This window comes from Mesoplodon bidens (genome assembly GCF_964165515.1).
Source record: "Mesoplodon bidens genome assembly, chromosome: 3".
Lineage (NCBI taxonomy): Eukaryota > Metazoa > Chordata > Mammalia > Artiodactyla > Ziphiidae > Mesoplodon > Mesoplodon bidens.
The window spans coordinates 93,268,456-93,292,341 of record NC_138178.1 but is presented as its reverse complement, the minus strand read 5'-3'; the positions used below and the strand labels follow the sequence as shown (position 1 = coordinate 93,292,341).

At 49.4% G+C, this 23,886-nt stretch overlaps 1 protein-coding gene across 1 annotated transcript; it reads right to left on the bottom strand.

Moving 5' to 3' along the window:
• Window positions 1–1,233: 1,233 nt before the first annotated feature.
• Window positions 1,234–23,131, bottom strand: PLA2G4D (phospholipase A2 group IVD). Its single transcript, XM_081230188.1, has 20 exons — window positions 22,834–23,131; window positions 19,649–19,721; window positions 19,317–19,453; window positions 18,634–18,765; window positions 17,931–17,971; window positions 17,505–17,547; window positions 16,430–16,493; window positions 15,959–16,095; window positions 14,695–14,805; window positions 14,534–14,571; window positions 14,221–14,356; window positions 13,772–13,908; window positions 12,368–12,590; window positions 6,423–6,540; window positions 5,929–6,066; window positions 5,605–5,712; window positions 5,266–5,457; window positions 4,824–4,990; window positions 4,022–4,208; window positions 1,234–2,905 (listed from the first exon to the last, which is right to left on the bottom strand). Exons 1-20 carry the CDS (start codon window positions 22,876–22,878, stop codon window positions 2,679–2,681), a joined length of 2,454 nt encoding a protein of 817 aa, XP_081086314.1. The 5' UTR covers window positions 22,879–23,131; the 3' UTR covers window positions 1,234–2,678.
• Window positions 23,132–23,886: the final 755 nt, after the last annotated feature.

Sequence of the window (23,886 nt, the reverse complement as noted above, 5' to 3'; positions counted from 1 at the left end):
TATTAGAGCCATTAAACAAGTTCAGCAAGATTACAGGATGCAAGATTAATACACAAAAGCATCCATTTTATTTCTTTATAATAGAAATGAGCAATTCGAAAAGAACTCAATTGATAATAGCATTAAAGAGAACAAAATACTTAGGAATAAACTTAACAAAACAAGTGTAAGACTTGCTCACTGAAAATTACAAAACACTGTAGAAGGAAATTAAAGATCTAAATAAATGTAAAGACAGCACATGTTCATGAATTGGAAAACTTAAAATTAAGACACAGTGCCCCCAAATTCATCTATAGATTCAATTCAATCTCCATCAAAATCCCCAGCTATCTTCTTTGCACAAATTGACAAGTTAATCCTAATATTCATATGGAGATTCAAGGGACCCTGAATAGCCAAAACAATCTTGAAAAGGAAGAACAAAGTTGGAGGACTCACACTTCCTGATTTCAAAACTTACTACAAAGCTACCATAATCAAGACACTGTGATAGGAGCATAAGGATAGACAAACAGATCAATGAAATAGAATCAGAGTCCAGAAATAAACGCTCACATTTACAGCTAAATGATTTTCAACGGAAGGTGTCAAGACAATTCAATGGGAAAAGAATGGTCTTTTCAACAAATGGCTGGAAGAACTGGATATTCACTTGCAAAAGAATGAAGTTGAACCCCTACTTCACACATATACAAATGTTAACTCAAAATGATGGAAGACCTAAATGTAAGAGCTAAAACGATAAAACCATTAGAAGAAAGCATAGGTGTAAATCTTCATGATCTTGGATTAGGCAATGGCTTCTTAAATACGATACCAAAAGCACAAGCAGCAAAAGAAAATTTAAATAAACTGGGAACCATCAAAATCAGAAACTTCCGTACTTCAGAGGATATCATCAAGAAAGTGAAAAGACAACCCACAGACTGGGAGAAAAACTTCGCAACTCATACATCAAATAAGAGAACATATAAAGAACTTTTTCAATTCAACAAAATGACAAATAACCCAATTAAAATGGGCAAAAGATCCAAATAGATATTTCTCTAAAGAAGATATACAGGGACTTCCCTGGTGGCACAGTGGTTAAGAATCCACCTGCCAATGCAGGGGACACGGGTTCAAGCCCTGGTCTGGGAAGATCCCACATGCCATGGAGCAACTAAGCCTGTGTACCACAACTACTGAGCCTGCGCTCTAGAGCCCACGAGCTACAACTACTGAGCCCACGTGCCACAACTACTGAAGCCCGCATGCCTAGAGCCCGTGCTCCGCAACAAGAGAAGCCACTGCAATGAGAAGCCTGCACACTGCAACGAAGAGTAGCCCCCGCTCGCTGCAACTACAGAAAAGCCTGCACACAGCAATGAATAACCAATGCAGCCAAAAATAAATAAATACATACATTTATAAAAAAAAAAAAGAAGATATACAAAAGGCCAATAAATATGTGAAAAGATCCTTAACATCAACATTATGGAAATGCATACAAGATACCACTTCACACACACTAGGATAGTTATAATAAAAAAGACAGACAATAACAAGAGGTGGCAAAGATGTGGAGAAAGTGGAACCCTCATACAATGCTGACAGGAATGTAAAATGGTGCAGATACTTTGGAAAACAGTCTGGCAGTTCCTCAAAAGATTAAGCGAAGAATTACCATATGACCCAGGAATTTCACTCCTAGGTGTACATGCAAGAGAATTAAAAACATTGTCCACATAAAAAAATTGTATATGAATGTTCATAGCAGCATTATTCATAATAACCAAAAATAGCAGAAACAATCCAAATGTCCATCAACCCATGAATAAAGTGTGGTATATCTATACAATGGAGTATTACACAGCCATAAAAGGGATGAAGTACCTATACCTGCTACATCATGGATGAATCCTGAAAATATTATGCTAAGTGAAAGAAACCAGACACAAAAGGCCACATATTCTATGATTCCATTTATATGAAATGTCCAAAATAAGCAAATCTAAGGAAACAGAAAGTAGATTAGTGGTTGCCTAGGGCTGGGGTGGGTGTGGTTTGAAGTTGACAGTTAAGGGATGAGGGGTTCCTTTTTGGGTTAATGAAAATGTTCTCAAATTGATTGTGGTGATGCTTTCACAACTCTGAATATATAGTAAAAGCCATTGAATTGCATACTTTAGATGGATGAATTATATGGCATGTGGATTATAGCTCACTAAAGTTGCCTAAAAATAGTATAAGAGGAGGAGGAGCAGAGGGAGTAAGGGGAGCCTGTCAGGACGTACTGTGATTCCTCATACCTGGAGCCACCTTCCAGGCCCTTCCCTGCCCTGCCTGTCCCCACTCCTGCTCTGGCACCTCCAGCTTGCAACTCAAATCCGTTCTGTTCAGGCGTGAAAAGAACTACGTGTAAATGTTTGGTCGAACCAGCTGTTCTATATGCTGGCCTGGTAAGGGGTTTGTTGTCAGCTCCTCCCAAACCAGCTATGAAGGTGAGGGAGAATTCTGGAGGGGACACACAGCCCCTCTGGGCAATGAGGCCAGCGGCAGAGGCGGCCCAGGCCTGGGAGAGCCCGTGAACTCCAGCCCCGTGAGGGCCGTGGCTGTACCCACTGCAGGTGGGTTAAGCCCCCAGCCCTCAGGATCAGAGTGTGGCCCTCAAATCTTGGGGACCCCGAGAAGTCTCAAGTCTGCGGCCCTGGAGGCCTGGCCCCTGGGACCCGGTGGCTCAGAGAGGTCCTCAAAGCCTGCAGGATGGTGCCCTGGCTGTTCCGTACGTTGTAGTCACTGAGCTGCAGCAGGCGGTCAAAGTCTTCCTCCTTGTAGGTCATGTTGAACATGGAATAAGGGGAGGTGACCCCCATGAGATCCACCTGGCCAGCCGGGAGCTCTGCGGGGCTGCGCTGGACACCTGTCCAGGGGTGAAAGGGAGTTAGGTGCAGGGCCCAGAGGCCTCCACAGCTGGCAGAACAGCTCCTGGTGGCTGGACACAGGGGTGAGCTGCTCCCCACTGGAGGGGTTCCTCCCAGCCCCGTGTCCTTTGCCCAGAAGTATAACTGTGGATAGCAGGATGCTATTTTGAGAAATGAAGCGTGTGCTGCTTCCCACATTTTCTCACAGCATTACACATCTTTCACTGTTCAGGCCCCGCCCCCAACCCCGGTATCCACCTCACCCGCAGGGGTAAGGCGGAAGCAGCAGAAAAACAAAGTCATTTAGGTTAGTGAGTGGATTCTTAAAACTCATGATGGAAGCAAGCTTCTGAAAACCAAAGAGCTTCTGCTTTGCAAGAAACTGCCTTTGTTGAGAGAGAAAGAGAATTCCAAGATGTGGGCTGAGCATGTTAAGAGTAAAGCTGGAAGGTTTGGAATTATGACAGGAACTAGAAAGCCAGAAGATTGCACAAAGGCAGAATTAGGTCTTCCCATCAAAAGGGGATAAAAGTCTGACCAGTTGGTGGGAGGCGAGGATTAGAAGGAATGTGATGAGAGTTCAGATTTCGGGGATCCTGCAGTAGAGGCCCAGCTCCCTGAGAAAGGACCCCAGAATGGTCTGCGGTAGAATGACAGAGCGGCCAATTGTGACCCCAGACAGGTTTAGGGGAATCTGAGAGAGAGGGCACCGGGGCCTCTCTTTTCTGGCTGTCCAGGCTGGGGGGCCTTTAGGAAGTCCTCCAACAATGTGGTGCGTAGTAGTGGTGGACGGTGACAGTGCAGGGATTCCCATACATGGCCCCTGCCATAGAGCGGGTGAGCAGAGCCCAGTTGTAGCGACGGGCATTGGGAGGGGGAGGCCAAAGGAGCCTGAGGTCATGACAAAGAGGACACCAGCCCAGTGGCTTTGCAGACGGAGGGCCTCTGCAGGGATCTGGGCATCCACAACAGGCCAGGGTATTGTCATGTCCCAGACTGGGTGGGACTAGCCTTAAGACTCCTCCCTCTGCTGGCTGCAGGGGCACTAGGAGGGCCCAGAGTGGTGCCTCTGAGGGGCCAGGCTTCCAGGCTGTTAGGAAGGGGGGCTGCCTCACCTGGGGCTGAGTGGTCCTTGAAGGAGGCGTTTACCAGCGGGAAGTGAAGCAGGACAGGGGCATCAGGGCAGGTAGGGTCTGAGAAGAGGTGGCACTCCTGGGGCTGGCATTGGTCCTGAGGACTGGGCTCCACACGGGGGAACGGCAGCCCCCGGCCCCGGCAGTCTAGCTCCGTCTGCTGCAGCACCTGGCGGGGCAGAGGGGGGCTCAGTGAGCAATGGCTACTTCCCAGTCATCCCAGGTCAGCACTCTAGAAGATGCTAGGACAGCTCCAGCCCAAACTGACTGCTCAAGACCCAGTCAAGCTACACAGTGCCTCGGAGGGAAGCAAAGGATCCCTGTGGTCTGCAGTATTGTTTGGCTAAAATCTTTAGGTGGGGTACAGATCTAGCACCCCATTTGGGATTGCTGTTTCTGGGATATTCAATCTCAGAGTCTCGAGGGCCTCAGTAGGGGACCCACTTCTGTCTCACAGCCCTACCCACACCCTCCCCAGAGTCCCCAGGGAGGCCCCTGGGAGGATGGATGTGGACAGGCCAGGCTTTCCTCCTAGCTCTGTACAGTGGTTCCGCTTGGGGTGGGCATGGCGAGCTTCCTCCCTGTCTACTGTCCTTGGGAGCCCAGGGCCCCAGCACCTTCACAGCCCTTCCCAACCCTGGCAGGAGCCTTTGAGTCACAGCCTGTCATCTCTCCCTCCCCCTGGGGACCCAGAAGGTCTGGGCCAGTGGCCCTGCTGCTCGTCCCTGGAGCGTGGCCTGGGCGGGCGAAGGGTCTGGGGTTCCCATGGGGTGACCAGCAGCACCTCAAAGGGCGAGGATACAGAGTAGTCAAAGGATAGTATGAGGTCCAGCCTGCGGCCTGGCCGGAACATGGAGGGACAGCTTGTGTTGAGGAAGTAGCCGGCATCCACCAAGCAGAGCTGGGGCTCCTGCGGGGTCAGCTGGCCGGCGGAGGAGTCTACCTGGCAGTCTGATGGGAGAGGTAGCAATAGTCAGGGGTAGCCAGTCCAACACAGATCATCCACCCACCCCTTACACTGCATTCGCCTCCACATCCCCTTCTAACCCCTGGTGTCACTCCCTAAATGCACGTGCCACCCCAGCCCTTCCCAAGACCTCCTCCAAGCCACACCCCAGAAGTGGATGCTGGGACCCCCCCCCAGGCCTCTGCCAGCCCCAGCCATGGTCCACCTCCACCCAGGAGCCCAACCTTGTTATCTGGGGACACATGGCTGTGGCCCTTACCTGCCCAGGTGGAGAAGTCCTTCTGGGCACAGTAGTCCTGGTGCAGCTGCAGGCCCTGGAGGAAGTTGGAGGTGTGCTGGTAGAGTGGTCTGCTCGTCAGGAAGCCCTTCAACATCTGGGCCAGTGCTGTTCCAGGCTGGAGCCACAAGGCCTCCGGCCCTGAGGAGGTCCCCGAGGAGGGAGGGGATTCCTCTGAGCCCAGAGAAGCAGACATTGGTCCATTGAGGGGTCTGGAAATGCCTGGCCCTCCCTCCCCCAACAGTCCCCCCCGCCAACCCTGTAGCATCTGAAGGGGAAGCGGCTTCACCACAGGCTCCCCTCAGTGCCTCCCTTTCCTACCCAGGTTCCTGATCTTGTCCTTGATGTGCTGCCTCCAGTCGTCACCGGAGCTGGTGAGGTCATACCAGGCGTCCAGCAAGTTCAGGGAGAAAATGTTGCTCCAGATACCTGAAGGCCAAACTCCCAAGAGAGGTCAGCCTCAGGCCTCAGTGCCCTGCCCCCCATCACTTGGAAGCCAGTGGTCCCCACCCTTGAGTGCACATGGAGAATAGGAGGGGGAGCAGGCTGCCTCTGCAGTTGCCCTTCCCCCCAGCTCAATATCTGCCCTCCCCGGGTGCTCGGCCCAGACCCGGGTACAGGGCGTTCAGAGTGATGACCACTCACCTTCCAGGAAGCAGATTCGGGACTCAGGGATCCTCCTCATCAGCCGCCCCATGAAGAACTCCGAGCCGAAGAGCTCAGAGGGGATGAAGGCGCCGTACTTCAGGAACCCGACCTCATAGGGGGAGAACTCGACCCACTCTGAGGGGGCAGGAGGGAAAGGCAGGAATGAGAGGACAGTGGGCTGGGGGGACAAGGGCCAAAGCCACTGCCCCCCAGCAGGTCTCAGCCTCCTCCCCGCCCGGCTGACTGTTGAGCTGACCTCTCTCCCACCCAGCCCCTTGTCTACATCCTCACCACCACAGCCCTGCCCCAGGATGGCGGGCTCTGCTGGCTGCCTCATCAGCCCATCAGAACCACCATCCTTCCAGAAGGCTGGCCACCTGTGCAGGAGTTTCCTGTGTGAATTCTCTGGGGGCCCTCAGGGTGCAAAGGAGGTGTGCATGCACGTGTGTGTGTGTGTTGGAGGGTGGAGTGGACAGGACTGAGGACTGTACCCTTGAAGTCCAGGGTCTGCAGATTGTTCTCTTTGACATTGAGGCTCAAGTAGAGGGGCAGAGGGTTCTGGCCCTGCTCCAGCGCAGCTCTCTGTCCTGACAGCTTCTGATCCATCACCTGGGGTGGGCCAAAGTAAGGTTGGGAGCACCCTGGAGGCAGGGTGGGAGCACAGACTGGGGGTGAGGAGCGTCGGGGTCTGGGTGGCATGGGTGGGTACACGTTCCCGCTCCTGCCCCCATGTTCTGACCAGCTCTACATGCAGGGTCTCCATGTAGGGCTGTGCACTGCGTATCTGCAGACAGTACCGTTCACAAGGACCACAGTGTCAACAGTGACACCCACCCCTGCATCCTGTGGTTCCAGTGGCCCATCTTTATGGGTCGAAGCGTGGGGGGTACATGGACCCTGATGCACAGGCACAAAGGCACATGCACGCGCGTGCGCACACACACACAAACACACACGCTGCTTTCCAGAAAGGACTCAGAAATCCCCCTTCAGTGTACATTGTAAGCTTTGCCAGGGGATGGGCTGCCCCTTCTAGGTTCACCTGGACCAGTTCAAGTTTCAGCCCCTACCAAACACTCTCCTGACATCCTCGCCTCCTCCTCATCTCCTTTCCTGCTTTGCACAGTACAAAGTTGTACCCCACTATTTATCCTTGCCTTTTGTTTCCAATTTTCTCTCCAATAGAACTCCAAACTCTGGCAAGGACTCTGGCTTGCCTTTTGGGGAAGCCTCCACAGAGTCTCACTGAATTCTAGGGGAACAGAAAGGTCTCCTTCTATCCCAGACCAGAAATGAAAATAGGGTTCATCTCAAGCCTCAGCAAGGTGGTGACTACCTGGAACCCCACCTGGGGAGGATCCTGCTGCCACAGGCCCTGGGTTGTTTCTCATGGAGAAGTATGTGTACCATGAACGCACCACCTCTCCCTTAGGCTCTCTGAGCTGGAAGGCACTCCACTCAGCAGCTAGACCTAGGAGGTTCCCACCCTGCCATATCAACCTTTATCATCAGATTTACTTACATCAGATTTACTGTTAAATATACAGATTACTGGGTCTCTTCTGAGAATCATCAGAAGCCACTTAGGAATTTGTCTTTTTAAAACCTCCCCAGGTGATTCTGATGATCAGCCAGATGTGCATCCCAGGACTCTAGCCTAGCCCATCCCACAAGGAGTCCGGCTCCTGCACCCATGACAAAGCCTCAGCACACCTGGTGTGCTTCCCTTCCCCTGGCAGCCCTCTGTCACACAGTGAGAGCACTCAGGTCACAGTCATCTTTTCCTCCAGTTCCTCAGTGGTACCCAATATGACTTGAGTTATGGGGAATCCACAGGAAATTCTCCAAATACGGCTCAAGCGGCCTGGCACTGAGGATTTGTTATATTTACAAGTTAGTCCTGCGGGTGTGAGTATGTGTGGGTGTTGAGGAGGGAGGGGGCTTGATGAATACCTGTGATTTCCCTTCTCAAAGTCTTTTATTTAGGAATCCTGTTTGCCTGCTCTTTTGACATGTACAATCTTTCACTACAGATGCAATTTCTGTCCTGGGAAAGCCTTGGAAAAGGGTCAGCACACCTCTCTATCAACTGAAACAGCACCCAGTATTCCTTTTCCTTTTAATAGCTCACCAGTAAGTCATGGCAAGTCTCTGGATCTCTACCCCACGGCCCCCTCAGTTTCCAAATGAGGATCCCCAACCCTGCAGAACACCACTCTGATGACTCAAGGGTCCCACCTGGAGTGTGGGAGTTGGGTGCAGTTGGTGGTGTGTCAGTGTGATCTGGGTCTTGCACAGGGTGGCACTAAAGTGTATATAAAACCTTTTGTCCAGAGTTAAAGAAAAATATGTAAGACCTTTTTAACTCAGGAAAAGATAGGAGAAAAACTATAAGTTTCTCCTTGAAGAATGGTGAGCAGCTTCTAAGCCTTTCAGTGCTTGCCAGCAAGAGAGTAAAAACAAAGTTTCAAAGAGATAATTTGAGAAGCACTGATTACAATAGGTGTATTTTGTAAGTGGGTTTTTATAAAAACTGAAGTAATATTATAAAAGTATATAGACTAAGTAAGTTGTTCTAAGTTTCAGGGTATAATATTTCTCTAATAATACTTAGTATTAATGAAATTGTGATTTGTTATATATGGAGTTATATTTTCTGATGACTTAAAATGACTTTCGGTACGGTAGCTCAGTGTAGTATAGAGATAATAAATACTTATTTTTATCTCAAGGCAAATTTGAAATCAACACTAAATTTTTCTCAATAAAGAATTATTTTAAAAATGTGAGCTTTAAGAGATAAAGCATGATGGCTAAGAAAAAAAAGAAACAATATTTGCAAAGCTTTCACATTGTGACAAAATTTTTTAAACTGCATGGGTACTCATTTTAAAGAATGCATCGTTGTTCAATAATATCACAAGGATTTTTATTCTGTGAACAATAATTTAAAAAACTAATTAAGTTTGTCTTTTTTAAAATGACTACAAACTGTGTACATAAAACCATGTATTAAGTCATTACTGGAGGATCAAATGTAATTAAATATGTCTTCTTTATAGCCCAGGATCAAATTGCATTTTCTAGCACCTAATAAAGTGAACTGTTAAAACAAGCTTCCCCCACTCTAGAGTAATTAATTGTTGCCACCAGGCAGAAAAGTCAGTTAATAAAACACAGCACCCTCAAAGCCAAACAAGAACTTAAACAGTAGATCCAAAGAATACATGGGATATATTAATAAAATAAAAACATTTCAAGTAATTATGTTGGTTTTATAAATTCCATGCCATTTCGACAAAGATCCCAACAATATTTATCATGAAACTTGACTAACTGATTCTATTATGTATATAGAAGGGCAAAGGGCCAAAAGTGGCCAAGATAATTCTGAGAACCAAGGTGGCAGATGGGGGTAAATGTGCCCTATCAGAAACTGAGATTTATCACAAAGGTAGTAACTAAGCCAGGGCAGGATTGGCACAGGGATAGAGAATGAATCCCATTAGAATGGAATAGAGGGACTCCCTATTGGCTAAGAATCTGCCTGCCAATGCAGGGGACACAGGTTCGAGCCCTGGTCTGGGAAGATTCCACATGCCACAGAGCAACTAAGCCGGTGCACCACAACTCCTGAGCCTGCGCTCTAGAGCCCGCAAGCCACAACTACTGAGCCCACGTGCCACAACTACTGAAGCCCGCGCGCCTAGAGCCCATGCTCCGCAATGAGATGCCACCGCAATGAAAAGCCGCAACAAAGAGTAGCCTCTGCTCGCCGCAACTAGAGAAACCCCATGCGCAGCAATGAAGACCCAAAGCAGCCAAAAATAAATAACTAAAATAAATAAATTTATATATATATATAAAAGAATGGAATAGAGAACTCAGGAAAAGTCCCATGAGTGTATGAGTTATTATAGATTCATGCTGACACTTGCTGACACATGACAGAAGTAGCAATGCAGATCAGTGGGAAAAAAATCAATAAGTGATCCTGGGAAAGTTTGCTATCCATATGGAAAAAAATAAAATTGAATTCCTACTCTCATAATACCTGAAGATAAATTCTGGGTGGATTAAAGCCCTAATTGTGAAAAAGAAATCTTTAAAACTTTTATAAGAATATATAAAAGGATATTTTATAACTTTAGGGGAGGGAAAGATTTCTCAAGGAAACTCTAAAAGTACAAACCATAAAGGAAAAGAATGATACATTGAATTATATTAAAAGTATGCATAAAGTCTATTAGAACTGATAAAGGATTAATACCCTGAATTTATAAAGAATTCTTATAATATTAAAAAGATGAATTAAATAGAAAAATAGAAAAGGATTTGAGTAGATAATTCATCCAACGTGGCGCAGTGGTTAAGAATCCACCTGCCAATGCAGGGGACATGGGTTCAAGCCCTGGTCCAGGAAGATCCCACATGCTGCGGAGCAACTAAACCCATGCACCACAACTACTGAGCCTGTGCTCTAGAGCCTGCAAGCCACAACTACTGAGCCCGTGTGCCACAACTACTAAAGCCCACGCACCTAGAGCCCGTGCTCCGCAACAAGGGAAGCCACAGCAGTGAGAAGCCTGCACACCTCAACGAAGAGTAGCCCCTGCTCGCTGCAACTGGAGAAAGCCCGCGCACAGCAACGAAGACCCAACGCAGCCAAAAATAAATAAATAAAATATTTTTAAAAAATTAGCATTAAAAAAAAGAGGATGTCCCAATGACAAATATACTTGAAAATATGCTCACTCTCACTAAAAACCAAGAAAATGGAAAACTACAATAAAATTTCCTTTCACACCCATAAAATGAACAAACATTTAAAAGTGTGAAGAGCATGTAGAGAAAAAGAAACTATGATACACTGGTGGTGCGAGTGTGAATTAATACAACCTTTTTGGAGAACAACTTGTCAGTAGCTGGAAAAGTTGAAGATACACTACCCAATGGCCTAACAACCCCACTACTGGCTATCTATCTTCAAGGCTTAGAGAATCTCTAACACATGGGCACAAGAAGACTTGTACAAAACCATTGTACAAATAATATTACATTTTTCTTAAGGATATATATTTTTAATAAAAGTATGTGTAATAAATGTATATCTAATAAAGTATAAAGGCTTATAAAATATGTTATGTATTATATAATATTATAAAGTGTACAGATTGCAGATATGTATGTGATGATAAAACTAAATTTAGGATGGTGGTTACCTCTGGGGGTGGGAGGGAAATGGGACTGAAGGGGGGGTCCAAAGGGGGGGCTTTGGCTCTTTCTGTAATATTTCACTTCTTAGGCTGATTAGTGAGATCATGCATATTCCTTATATTATTCTTCATGCTTTATGCATTTTCTTAAGTCTGAAGATTATTGTGATAAATATTTAATAATAAATATTTTTAAACTAATAACTAAAAAACAAGAATGGTTGGTAATTTCCAAGTAGCACTGTGCTTGCCAACAAGAATAAAATTTAAAGAAAAAAGTTAAAACAAATTCACTTTTGGCATTAGTTTACATGCTAATCATTCTTGGTCAAACACCTGCTATCCAAAGATAAGAAAGGTAAGAATCTTTCCTCTGCTAATATATTTGATAGTTTACTTTTTTGTTATACATGTTAAAAATACTTCCTGTGTTTTAGCTGTTTCAAATGCTTTAAAAGAAACTTTGTTCAGATAACTATATGTGGTAAAACAACAATGTGAAAAAAATCCCTGATTTTAATAATTACATCAGTTAATGTAAGATTCAGCAATTTAACTTACTAAGCTTTCCTTAAAGAAGCAACGCATAAAAAAATTTATTTGCTCAGTTTTGTATTAATGGTGTTAGGATAATAGTAAAGAAATAGAATAGCTAACACTTAATGCTTACTCTATGCCAATGCGCCACTGAGTACTCACAACAACCCTATGTGGTAAGCATTCTTCTCATCCTCATTGTACAGATGAAAAAAACTGAGGCACAGAGAGGTTAAGTAGTTTGCCTAAGGACACATAGCTAGTAAGAGGCACTGGGATTAGAATCTAGGAAATCTGGCTCCAGAGTCTGTGTTTTTAACACTACCATGAAGATGAAGAAAAATACTTTTCATATTACAGTATAAATAAAATAAAATGAAAGCTGTTCCAAAAACCTCACTGACTCTTAAACACGATGCTTAACTGACTTTGACATTGGTCCCTAGCTCTTGGGAGACCCAGAAATTTCTGTTTCATGGCAATCAATTGAAGAATAACCTGATTCAAAATGTCGGCATCCCAAAGTTGGCAGGCAAGGAAGTACAGCAGTTCCCACATCTTTAACCACTGGCCTCTTACCCAGCAGGAAATGTGCACGCGCGCGCTCGTGTCAGCTAGTTACAAGGCTGCCCCAGCCCTCACCCTTGCACATAGGCTCCGCCTCGCATGCGCAGGGGCCCTACCTGTCCGTGCAGCACGAACTCCAGCACCAGACCCCACAGGTCCACAGAGGTCGTGGGGTGGCCCTGCTCAGCCCGTTGCTCCAGCTCCCGATAGTAGCTCGCCAGGCGTTCAGGAGAGAAGGCCTCTAGCTTGCTCTTGGCCAGGTGCTCCCGGGCGTGTCCGATGGGTTCCTTCAGGTCCCTCTGCGACCACTCAGGGTCCCCATACAGATGGGCCATTGTCCTGAGAGAACAAAGGGACATTACAGTCTGAAGTCAAGGCCCAGCATGGGTTGCTGCAGCTCCAACTTCCACCCTCCCGACTTCTCCCAACACGTGGCTCCCGCTGCCAAAGCCCCACCTATCTGGAAACTGCCTCAGGGCATTCTCTCCTTCTTGATCCTTACTGTCCAATATAAATAGAATGTGAGCCACATATGTAATTTAAAGTTTTGTAGTAACCACATTTTCTAAAAGTAAAAAAAGATCTGAAAAATTAATTTTAACAGTATATTTCATTTAATTCAGTATCTAAAATTATCATTTCAGTGTGTAATTGATATGAAAATTAATATGAATATTCTTTTCAAACTGTTTTTTCAGAATTCACTGTGCATTTTATATTTATAACACATCTCAGTTTGGACTAGCCACATTTCAAGTGGTCAATAACCACACGTGACTAGTGGCTACTGTATTGTACAGCACAGCTGTAGACCCCTTTTTATAGATCCGTCTTGAAGCCCTTTAAGACTCTGCTTGTCAACAGCTGTCACCTAAACTCTGAGTTTACTCCTCTTTTACTCCTTAAAGTCACATTTCGAAAAGACTCAAAGGAATGAATCTCTAATAGTGAAAAGTTCCACTTCGTCATAGGCAGAGTGGAGCATAGGGTGGCAAAGTTGTCTTTAGGTAAAATAGCATCTCTTGACCTCAGTTTCCTCATCTATACTATACAATAAGAGAAACGACCCCAGAGAGTGTTGTGAGGATTAAATGAGGCAACGACAATTAAAGGGGAAAAAGCTACCAATATGGAGCTCCTGGTACGTGTCAGACATGTTAAGTGCTTTACTTGGGCTGTCCCACTCCAGTCCTATGGAGTATGTACTATTATTTCCCCCACTTTGGAGATGAGTCAACTGAGAATCAGAGGAAATAAGTTGCTCAAAGTCACCTAGCCAGTAAGTAGTGTTGCACAAACTCAAACCCAGCTCCTTCTGGATCAGTAGCATGGAATGGATGTCCTGCAATGCCTTGCTCATGGCAGGACCTCTGAATGTCCATTTCCTCCTTTTTGAGAAAGTCGCTTGGCACCCATCAGAACATACTGCTCACACCCACTTAGAGGGTCCCTCTGATGTCCACTCCATTTCCCCTTGGGGCCTGATCATGTCTGCTCTTCCAAGTCCCAAGGGCCCTCACCATGTAGAGCCTGAGATGCCGCTGAAGTAGGTCACACAGTCCAGAAGGCCCAGCTTCTGCAGGGCCAACAGGTGGCCATAGAGAGAGGTCATGGCCCGGGCACCTCCTCCTGTGGCCATGATGCCCACGACAGGGACCTGGGTTGCACAGACACAGGTTGGCTTAACAAGGACAGGAATGGAGCTGCCTCCTGCCTCCAGGGAAGAGACCTCGAGGTCAGAGCCTGAAGGAGTCAGGGTTAGAGCTAGCACCCGGCTCCTCCCCAGCAAATGACAGCTCTCAGCCTTGGATAGATCCCCAAAGAGAGCTTCCCCATGCCCCACATGTCCCCACATATGCCCACTCCTCAGTCTCTGCTGACTGGAGTATCTGGAGAGGGCATAGCAATCAGGTACTCCCTTAAGGCGAGTGCAAGGTACCTGCACCCCCATCCCCCTTCCCCCACAAACCTCATCTTCCTGTAGGTCTCTGTCCAGCTGCAAGGCCTGCTTCAGGGCCTTGGCCACCACCTGCTGCCTCCTGCTCAGGAAGACTTTCTCCTCCGCACACAAATCGAAGCCCAGATGCACAGCCAGCTCCTTCGGGCTGGGGCAGTGGAGGATCCAAGGGTCAGGGGGCACCTGCATAGCTCAGCTACTGGCTGGTCAAGCCCACAATAACTGCCAAATAAACTCCTTGCTCCCAACCCCCAGGACCACACTTTCCACATACTCCCCAGCCCCGTGACTACCCCTGTCCCCCACAGATATGAATGTCCCTTACCAGCTCTCAGCCTTGAGCTGCAGCTTCACTCCTGGGGCCTGAAATCAAAACAAGAGACCCCACTCAGAATGTCCTAGACCCTGAAGGGAGTGTGGGTATCCCCTGGGGGCCTTGGAGTCTTTATTCTCACTGGCACTTCCCATCCAGCTGAGGCCACTTACATTTGTAGCAGGAACTTCAACTGTGTCCTCCTTCCCCATGGCCAAGGACCTCAGGGGCACAGTGAGGACCCCAACTGAGTTGCCTGAGTTCCAGCCATTGCTTTTAGAGGTCTGGAAAGAAAAGTCATTCATTCACTCACTCAACAAATCCTTACTGAGTATCTAGTCAGCGATCTGGACAGACACAGGCCCTCCCTGATGATACAAAAATAATTACAGTATTTACAATTATTGTAATTAAAATAATTACAATTACTAATCATTACAAAAATAATAATAGCTAACCGAATCACTTTGCTATACACCTGAAACTAACATAATATTATAAATCAACTAAACTTCAATAAAAAATAATAAGCATAGGGGGCTTCCCTGGTGGCACAGTGGTTGAGAGTCCACCTGCCGATGCGTGGGACACAGGTTCGTGCCCCGGTCCGGGAAGATCCCACATGCCGCGGAGCGGCTGGGCCCGTGAGCCGTGGTCGCTGAGCCTGCGCGTCCGGAGCCTGTGCTCCGCAACGGGAGAGGCCACAACAGCGAGAGGCCCGCGTACCGCAAAAGACAAAAAAAAAATAATACTAAACATAGCTTATATTTATTTAGTGTATTAATAGCTGATATGTGTTTATTTATTATTCTGAGTCATGTGCATGAACTTGTAAAGAAACAGGTAACGGACTGACGTTAGTAAGTATTGTAAAGGAAATAAGCAGGGTAATGTGAAAGAGTAACCAGAGGTGGGGTATATGTAGAATCTGTTTAAGATGTGGGCGGTCAAGGAGGGCCTCTGAAGAGACGCCATCCGAGCTGAGATCTAAAGGAGGAGGAGAAAGAGGAGCAGGCAGCCTCAGAAGGAGCTGCAGGAGGACAGGGAAAGCACTTGGTGTGTTGGAAAAGCAAGAAGAGACAAATATGGCTGGAGCATCGTGAATGGGGGGGAGCATGGAAGAAAATGAGGTGGCAGAGGTGCACAGGCGCCAGGTTACGCAGGGCCTATGGACGCAGACATGGGATTTTATTCTAGGAGCATTATCGGAGGAGCCATTGAAGACTTCAAAGACTGACATGACACAGCAGCCCCCCGTGCCCACGCGAGGCCCCTGGTGATCCTCCCTGTCTGCCAAGGGTATGGTGCCTAACTGGGGGAGGCTTACAAGACCACAGGGCCCTGGCCTTGGCAGGAGGATGGCCAGAGAGGAGCCTGCAGCAGGTGGAGCTGGCCCAAGGCTGGGGTCGGCAGGGGAGCTCCAGAGCCAAAACCTACCCTCAGGCACCCACTCAGCTCTGCCTCTTGGGCCGCCATGTAGTGGAAGCGGAAGGCAGAGGCTGTTCCCAGGGCAGACGTCTGTGTGTCCTCATATGAGCCCTTCAGCACCAGCTCCAGCTCCAGCTCGTCCTGATCTAGGGAGAGAGTGGACAGGTTAGCACAAGGGAAACAAGAGCCCGGAAACCCAGCTAGGATCCAGGAAACTGGCAGTACTGCCCAAGACATGGGGAGGCCGGGTGGCTGGACCATGGCAAACAGCATTCTGGAAAGGGCTCTCCCCACATCCCCCATGGGACTCCCACCTCCGGCGACAGGCCTTCCCCCAGGTCAGGGGGACTCTCCTGCCCAGAGGAGACCAGTTGCCTTTGCGCTGTGTGGGCAGCCTCCTGCTGTACAGGTTCCCCAGCCACATCCAGCAACCCTCCACACTCCAGGCAGAGGCCAGACCTCATCCTGAGCAGGTCTCACCTGCAGCCTCGGCTGTGCTCCTCGTGCTGTCCAGACGGACATCCAGGCATGACAGTTCTCGGGCCTGGGACAGACCACATCATGGGCAGGGGGCTCTGCAGGAGAAGCTGAGGTCTCCCCTCAACCTCACCCCCGGAGCCCCCTGTCCCAAATCCACCACACGCAGAACCAGAGGTAGGGTCCAGGGCAGGACCAGTCCTCCCGTTGACCGACTTGCCAAGTGAGCCTGCTGCGTTCTCTCTGTAATGCGTGCCAGCTGATGCCTGTAGCCCACTCAGCTCTGGCCACTACCCTCTCCCTTAGAACTGCTCACCTCAGATAAAAGGCAGCTGCCATAGGTGTGGCTATTTTAAGGTATATTTGAAAAAGTAATACTAGCTCATCAAACAGGCACTCGTAGGACCCCGAGGGTGGATGCCTGCTTCAGTTTTGAATGCCAGCTGCCTTACTACATGCAGGGCCTGGCCTAGCTCCCAGGTCATGCCTGTGTTGCTTGTGGAGGGTGTTCCTTTGAGTAGAAAGTTTCTAATCCTCCCTCACCACCCATTCCTGTCCACTGCAGCTTCGTGAGCTCGCTATGCTTTAGGAGAGCTGACCCTCCACTGTCCCGAGGAGAAGCTGATTGACCCCTGATCCTATCTCAAACCTCCCTGACTGGAAACGCACCACACTGTAACCTGAGCCTGCTGGCCTGGCCTGCGAGAGACTTCCTCACCCCTTTCAGGGCTAAGAACTATGAAGTCATCACACAGAACTAAACACCACCAGGAAATGCCTAAAATTCCCCCAATGTTCCCTCGACCCTCCTGCCTTGGGCCAGAATTCCTCTCAGCAGAGCCTCGGTCTCCCCTCTCTCTCTCTGAGTTCCCTTTAGCCCCAGGCCCCTCCGAGGCCAGACTGCAGCCCCAGGTGACCACCTAGCAGGGAGGTGGACTGGTCTTACTGCAAAGCCCTGTCCTTGCCTTGTCCCTTGCGGCCCACCCGCCAGGCAGCCCCGCCCCTACCCCAGTGTCTGCTCTGGGGCCCCTCCCTTAGCGCACCCCACCCCACAGGCTTGGGGAAGGTGGTTACCTACCACAAGTACGTTGTTGGTGATGAGGTTTTCTGGGCAGCCTGACCTGGAAAAATCAAACCATCCAAAGTCCGGCCTTGCAAAGGCAAAGGCTTCCTGCACTGATGTGCCCCCTCCCAGCCAGGCTGCACCCAGGTGGGGCCTCCCTGGGTGACACTGAGGGTTCTCTACGTCCTGGGTATGATCCAGGGTGTGGGGAGATGCTTCTGAAGAGTGAAAGGTGAGGAGAGAGAGAGGGAGAGCATGGCAGACAAAGCACCAGCCTTCCTCTCCTCATTTCTCTGAGGGTCCCCCCAACCCAGCTGGCAGGAGTAGGAGATGAGGAACAGCAAATCTGGGCTGGTCAGACCAATGGGAAGATCTGGGTCAAAGGCATTTTCCTAAGGAAAGCCTGGGTCCTGAGACACCCCCTGAACTGTGTGGTATTACGTTTTCTCCATCAGGAACTCCACGTCCAGCTCCTCCGTTCCCTGAAATTAAAGATGAGCAAGCTGTCAACATGCACACATGTCTTTAGAGTTGACATAGCTCCTTTATATATCTCATCATCCCGAGCAGCCTCTAAGGGAGGCACGGTGTTACAACCCTTCCCATTTTACAGATGAGGAAATCGAGTCTTGGGGAAAGATGGACTACCTGCCCAAGTTACCCACAGCTAGCTAGATCCCTGCCTGGCAAGGCTGAAGGGGAAGATGAGGAGCCCAAGCCAAAGGAGGCTTGAAGACGCCCAGGGCCCATTTCATCTTCCTCTCGAGGGGACCAACCCCAGAACTCTGCCCTCCCTCCAGGTCTTGGGTACCATGAGAGGGTCAGAGGCAGTAAGCAAGAGTGATGAGCCCACACCCCCCGAAGAGTTGGTCACACCGAGCTGTGTTTTGTAGCACATGAGGAGGTTTGCCATCACCCAAAACCTTCCTTCCCCGTAGATGACTAGAATTCCTCCCTTAAGCGATTCAGCCAGTAACAGTCAATTTAACCTCCTCCTTTCCTATGAAAATGTAAATATCTCTGGGTGGGCCTTCCGTCTTCCTGCAAAGGAGTTCAACCCAGCAGCATCCCAACAGACGGGAGAAACTGCGCCACTTCCTCAGCCTGGAGCTGAGCGGTGGGGCTGGCGGGAACCTCCACCCACCTGGGGATGCAGGGAGAAGGTCTTCCGGAGCAACCTGCCAGGGAGGACTTCAGAGACATCACAGAGAACCTTGAAGCAGACGTCATCCTTCTTGATGTCATCCTTGTCATAGATGCTCAGCTCCAGAACATTCTAGGGACCCGAGAACAGCAACGTAGCACGTTATTAACACATAGTGTGGCTCACACCTGTTGAATCCTCACTTGATGCCGAGGGCCGGAAAAGATTATTATGCCACTGCACTTTGTACTTCAAAATAAAAATACTGGTAAAACCTAGAAGTGGTGAAAGGAAATCCAGCAAAGTTCCTAATTCCCCCCTGCTAATTTTTGTTTTTATAAAAAATAAAACTCCTTTGAAGTTTCCCCAGCCCAAGCCCACCCCTGCTTTGCTGGTTCCCTAAGGCCTGGTAGGTCCTGGGAGTCCTCTGTGCGTGATCGCATTTAACCTCAAACAACCCAAGCAGGAGGGCCCTTGCTGCCTCCACTCCATAGATGGGTTTAGTAGCTTGCCATTCACACATTCTCTCACACACAGCACATCCAGGCTGGGGTACAAAGTCACCCCCTTCCCCAGTTTCTCTGCCTGAGCTCTGGAGGAAGGTGTACTCTACCCCAGGAACCTTCCCAGTGTGGGGTACAGCCTGTCCTCAGGGGGGTGGCCCGGGGTCCTCTGGCCTTTACCTTGACCTGACTTTGGATCAGGAAAGTGAAGGTCTCGTTCCACACAGGATGACTGGAGTTGGTGACTGTTTTGGTCTTAAACTTTGTTCCAGGTGCGGTTGGCAGCTGTAGGATCACATAGGGGTCTGCCTCGCTCACTGCCAACAACAAGAGAACCGTTGTGAGAGAGAATTCCTCACACCCCTCTCCAAGGGCCTCACCAGGTTCCTCCCAAGACCCCTGCAGCCACTCCGGGCAGCCCAGACCAGCCCAGCCCAGCCCCAAGGCACTAGGCCTTTCCCATAGGACCTGGTCCTCCCCACACCCCTGAGGCCCAGGACACGGTTACTCACAGAGGTCAGCCCAGCCCAGGCCCCGCGCCTCCAGGACCCTCACGGTGAGCTGCCAGCAGGCAGAGGTCTCCCCCTGGAGAGAAATAGGCCACAGAGTCCCTCCTGCTCAGTTACAAGCCCCCCCCCCGCCCCCAACTGGTGCCGAGGCTTCTCCTGAGATGCTGCTCGCTGACGCTGCCAGGCATTCTGGGGCCAAACAGCCTTTGCCCATCCCTGTCCCTAGGGCCATGGTCCTGGGCCACAGCAGTCAGGGAATGGTGGTAGAATTTGTGGGACGCCCCCCCTTCAGGGACAGGATTGCACAGTAAAGAAAGCAGGGAACAGATGGCCAAGGAACGGCCACCACACTGGACATGTCAGTTTGGGGTCAGCCACCCCCAGAGCTCACAGGGAGGGCAGCCTTTTGGTGAAGCATGGGACCCTGCTGCCAGGCGTTCCCCCGGCCTCTGGACGGGAAGTGGGCACGTGAATCCAGGACCCTGAGCTCTGGGGATCCCAGTGCTCTGTGACGGCCTCAGGTATAAACTGTCTCTTGGGTGTGAATTGGGAAACTCCAAGAGCATCAGGCTGTTACCGTGAGCAGGGGGTGAAAGTTATTAAGATGCTGGCGAGGCCACATCAGCCCACAGGCAAGCCCAATAAGGTGGAAGAAGAAACGGAGTGGGCAGAAGCTCGGAGGGACCAAGAAGACGAGCAGTAGTAGGTGGCAGGAGGAAAAGCAGAGGGCAGGGGGGACGTGGCTGAATCCTGCTGGGACAGCGCCCGGGAAGGTGGGCTGGGTATCTCAAACCCCTACTGCTGAGGTCCTTGGCACTGCTGGGATCCAGGGGGCCCTTGGGTTTCTGTTCTTCCTGAGGCCCCGCTGAGTAGATTTTTCTGGGCACCCTGCGCACGTTTCGTATGATAAGGCCCTGCAATCTGACAGCACCTTGCTTGCGTGGTGGACATTCAGCCTTGCATGGTTGGGAGACAGCGCTGCGATGAAACCAAAGCTCTTTCCTGCTCTGTAACCTCCCACGACCAGTCCCCCCTCTGTGCGTGTGATCTGAAAGTCTAGGCTCCCACCAGGAACCGTCTCTGCTCTACACAGGTGCTACCTGCCAGGGGCTGGCTCAGTGTCCATGGCACCGGCTCTCCATGCCCCACAGAGAAGCTTAAAGGACAACAGGCCACAGCAAAGCCAATCAGGCTTGTGCCCTTGCCCCGACCCTGCTACCCTGTGTCCCCACATCATCCCTGTCTGGTGGCTTCTTGCTAAGTGTCTTTGTCATCCTCGTCAGCTCTCTGGCAGAGCACACATGACCCTCCCAACAAGGTAGGCTCATTTCTCCCTTCTTGGGGATCAATGCTAGTGACATCCATAGGCCTTAAGCCAGAGGTTGTAGTTGACAGGGATTTAGTGTCATTTTAGGCACCTGGCTCCGTTTCCTCCCCACACCCAGATTCCGTCACGGTGCATCACAGAGGTGGTGCTGGCTGGGACCTGGGTTCCTGTGAGGAGTTGTGGTTCAATGCCCGCTCCAAGCCAGGGCGAGGCAGAGGCAGGCAAGCTGCACCGCAGCTCCCACCCCGATCCTCAGGGCCACAGCCTGTGGGCTGCTCTAAAGCCACTTGGGACTACTAAGAATGGCCCCCAATTGCTCACTTTCCAGCCAGCCACCATACCCAAATTGGGTGTTGCTGCCCATTTCCCCCTCTGGTCACTGAGAGCCTCTCAACTTCAGAAAGCCCACCGTTTCCTGGAGGATATTTTTCCTAAGATGGAACCCCATTCTCCTCACCTCTAAGAGTGTCACTAACACAGAGCACCTGGAGGATGGGCTCTGACAATCACTATAATGACTGGCCATTGCTGGGGCAGAAGAGCAGGTTCCCAGCCAGGTTGTCTGGTCCTCCCAGCTAAACCCTGGTCCTCTGCTTACTTGCTGTGTGAGCCTGGACAAGTCACTAAACTTCCTGGTGCCTCTGTTTCCTCATTGTAGTGGGACAAATAATAGTATCAACCTGACACAGCGTTCTGAGGCTGAAATGTGTTAATGCCTGTAGAATGCTTAGCAAGAAGTAATCAGTTTCTAGATAATTGCTCTTATTACTTACTATTTATTAAGTGCTTGTTATGTTTCTAGGTGCTATACTAAGCATATTACACATTCAAACTCTAGTTATCCTCCTGACACCCTCATAAGATAGTTCTCTCATTTCCTCCCATTTTACAGATGAGAGAATTGGGGCTTAGCAAGGTTGACTTGCGCTAGGTCACAGAGTTAGTTAAGTGATACAGTTAGGATTTAAACCCAGGTCTTCAAGGCCAGAGCTCACAACCCCTTTGTGGTTTTACACTCTTAGGACTTTGCTTCTTTGTAAAAGCATGCCACTCTCATCCCCTGCCCCATGGATATCTAAAGATTAGAATTTCATAGATTTGTTTTAGACAAATAGGATTATTGAGCCAACTAATGTGTTAACTAGTAGGATTCCTTTCTCCTGAAGGCTCTGGGGCTTCACCTTCCCTGTTGAAAGATCCCGCCACCTGGAATACTGCCTTCATTGATGACTGACCCTGGATGCTTCTGGAGGGGTCTCAAGCAGGGCGCCTGCACCCAGCTTCCTGGAGCATCCTGGAAGTGCCTCTCTGCTGAGAGTCCCAGCCACCCTCTCTGCCCCTGCACAGGAGCCCCGGGGCCTCCTCCATCCTCCGTGGCTCAGTGCTGGTCTCTGCCCATCACGGAGGATATAGCCCAAGGGAGATTGAGTGGGGTCCAGAGGATCTATAACCATGAGGTCTTCCGCTGGGGGAGTAAAAGGATCAGGCTGCCTTTTCTCCCTGCTGGCACCCAGTGACCCGCAGTAGGACAGTGGGGGGTGGTTGGAGAGATAGGAAGTGGGAGCTGCGGGCACAGCCTCTGAGTCAGGCTGAGATGATGCTCCTCACCCTGGTCTCCCAGGCCGCAGATGCTATGGATGCTAATTGTCCATCCCACCCACTCCCCATCCCTAAGCACAGATTCCCTCACCGTCTGCCTCCCACCTCCAGCCTCTGCCTAGGCAGAGACTCCAGGTCTGGGACCCAGCCCCTCCCCAGAGACCAGAATCACCTTGGTTTCAGCTACGTCAAGCTTGTTAGAATGTACCCTAGCTCCAGGCCCTGCCCTGAGTGATGCCGACAGGCTCAGTGACTTTATTACCTGGTGAGGATGGCCAGGTGGTCCCATAGGTGTCATTCTCTCCATGCCAAACCTTTGGCTCCACTCCAGGCCCAGCTCCCTTCAAGATGACAGCTCCCTGGCTGGCTGGCAGCGACTACTCCGATGGAATGGGACTGACGGTGAACCTGCCAGCCTCTGAGGTGCCACGCGATCCTATAAACAGCCGGGGCCCCACCTCCAGGTCACTCCCTCAGCCCAGCACCTTCTCCTCTTCTCCTGGAGGCTGAATCAACTAGCTTTTCCAGAAACTTCTGGCAAGGCTCCAGGACCTGCAGGTGGAGCATCGCTTCCAGACCTGGGATGTCAGGATACAAGAGAGGGGGAAGTCAAGTCCTGGGAGGTTCCTTAAAAAATTAAAAATAGAGCTACCATATGATCCAGCAATCCCACTCCTGGGCATATATCCAGAAAAAAAGCATAATTTGAAAAGATAATGCACCCCTATGTTCACTGCAGCATTATTTACAATAGCTAAGGCTTGGAAGCAACCTAAATGTCTGTTGACAGATGAATGGATAAAGAAGATGTGGTACATATATACAATGGAATATTAGCCATAATGACATTTTCTCTGGCTTATTCCCATGCCTACATTCTTGGAGCCCTTAAGAATTTTTGATGAGATTTAGACAAAAACTCGAATTTGAAAAAATTCATGCACCCCAGTTGTCATAGCAGCACTATTTACAGTAGCCAAGACATGGAAGCAACCTAAGTGTCCATCGACAGGTGAATGGATAAAGAAGATGTGGTATACATACACAATGGAATACTACTCAGCCATAGAAAAGAATGAAATAATGGCATTTGCAGCAACATGGATGGAACTAGAGATTGTCATAGTAAGTGAAGTAAGTCAGACAAAGACAAATATCATATGATACCACTTATATGTGGAATCTTAAAAAATGATGCAAATGAATTTATTTACAAAACAGAAGCAGAATCACAGACTTAGAAAACAAACTTTTGGTTACCAAAGGGGAAAGGTGGTGGGGAGGGATAACAATCATTTTGTTATACACCTGAAAC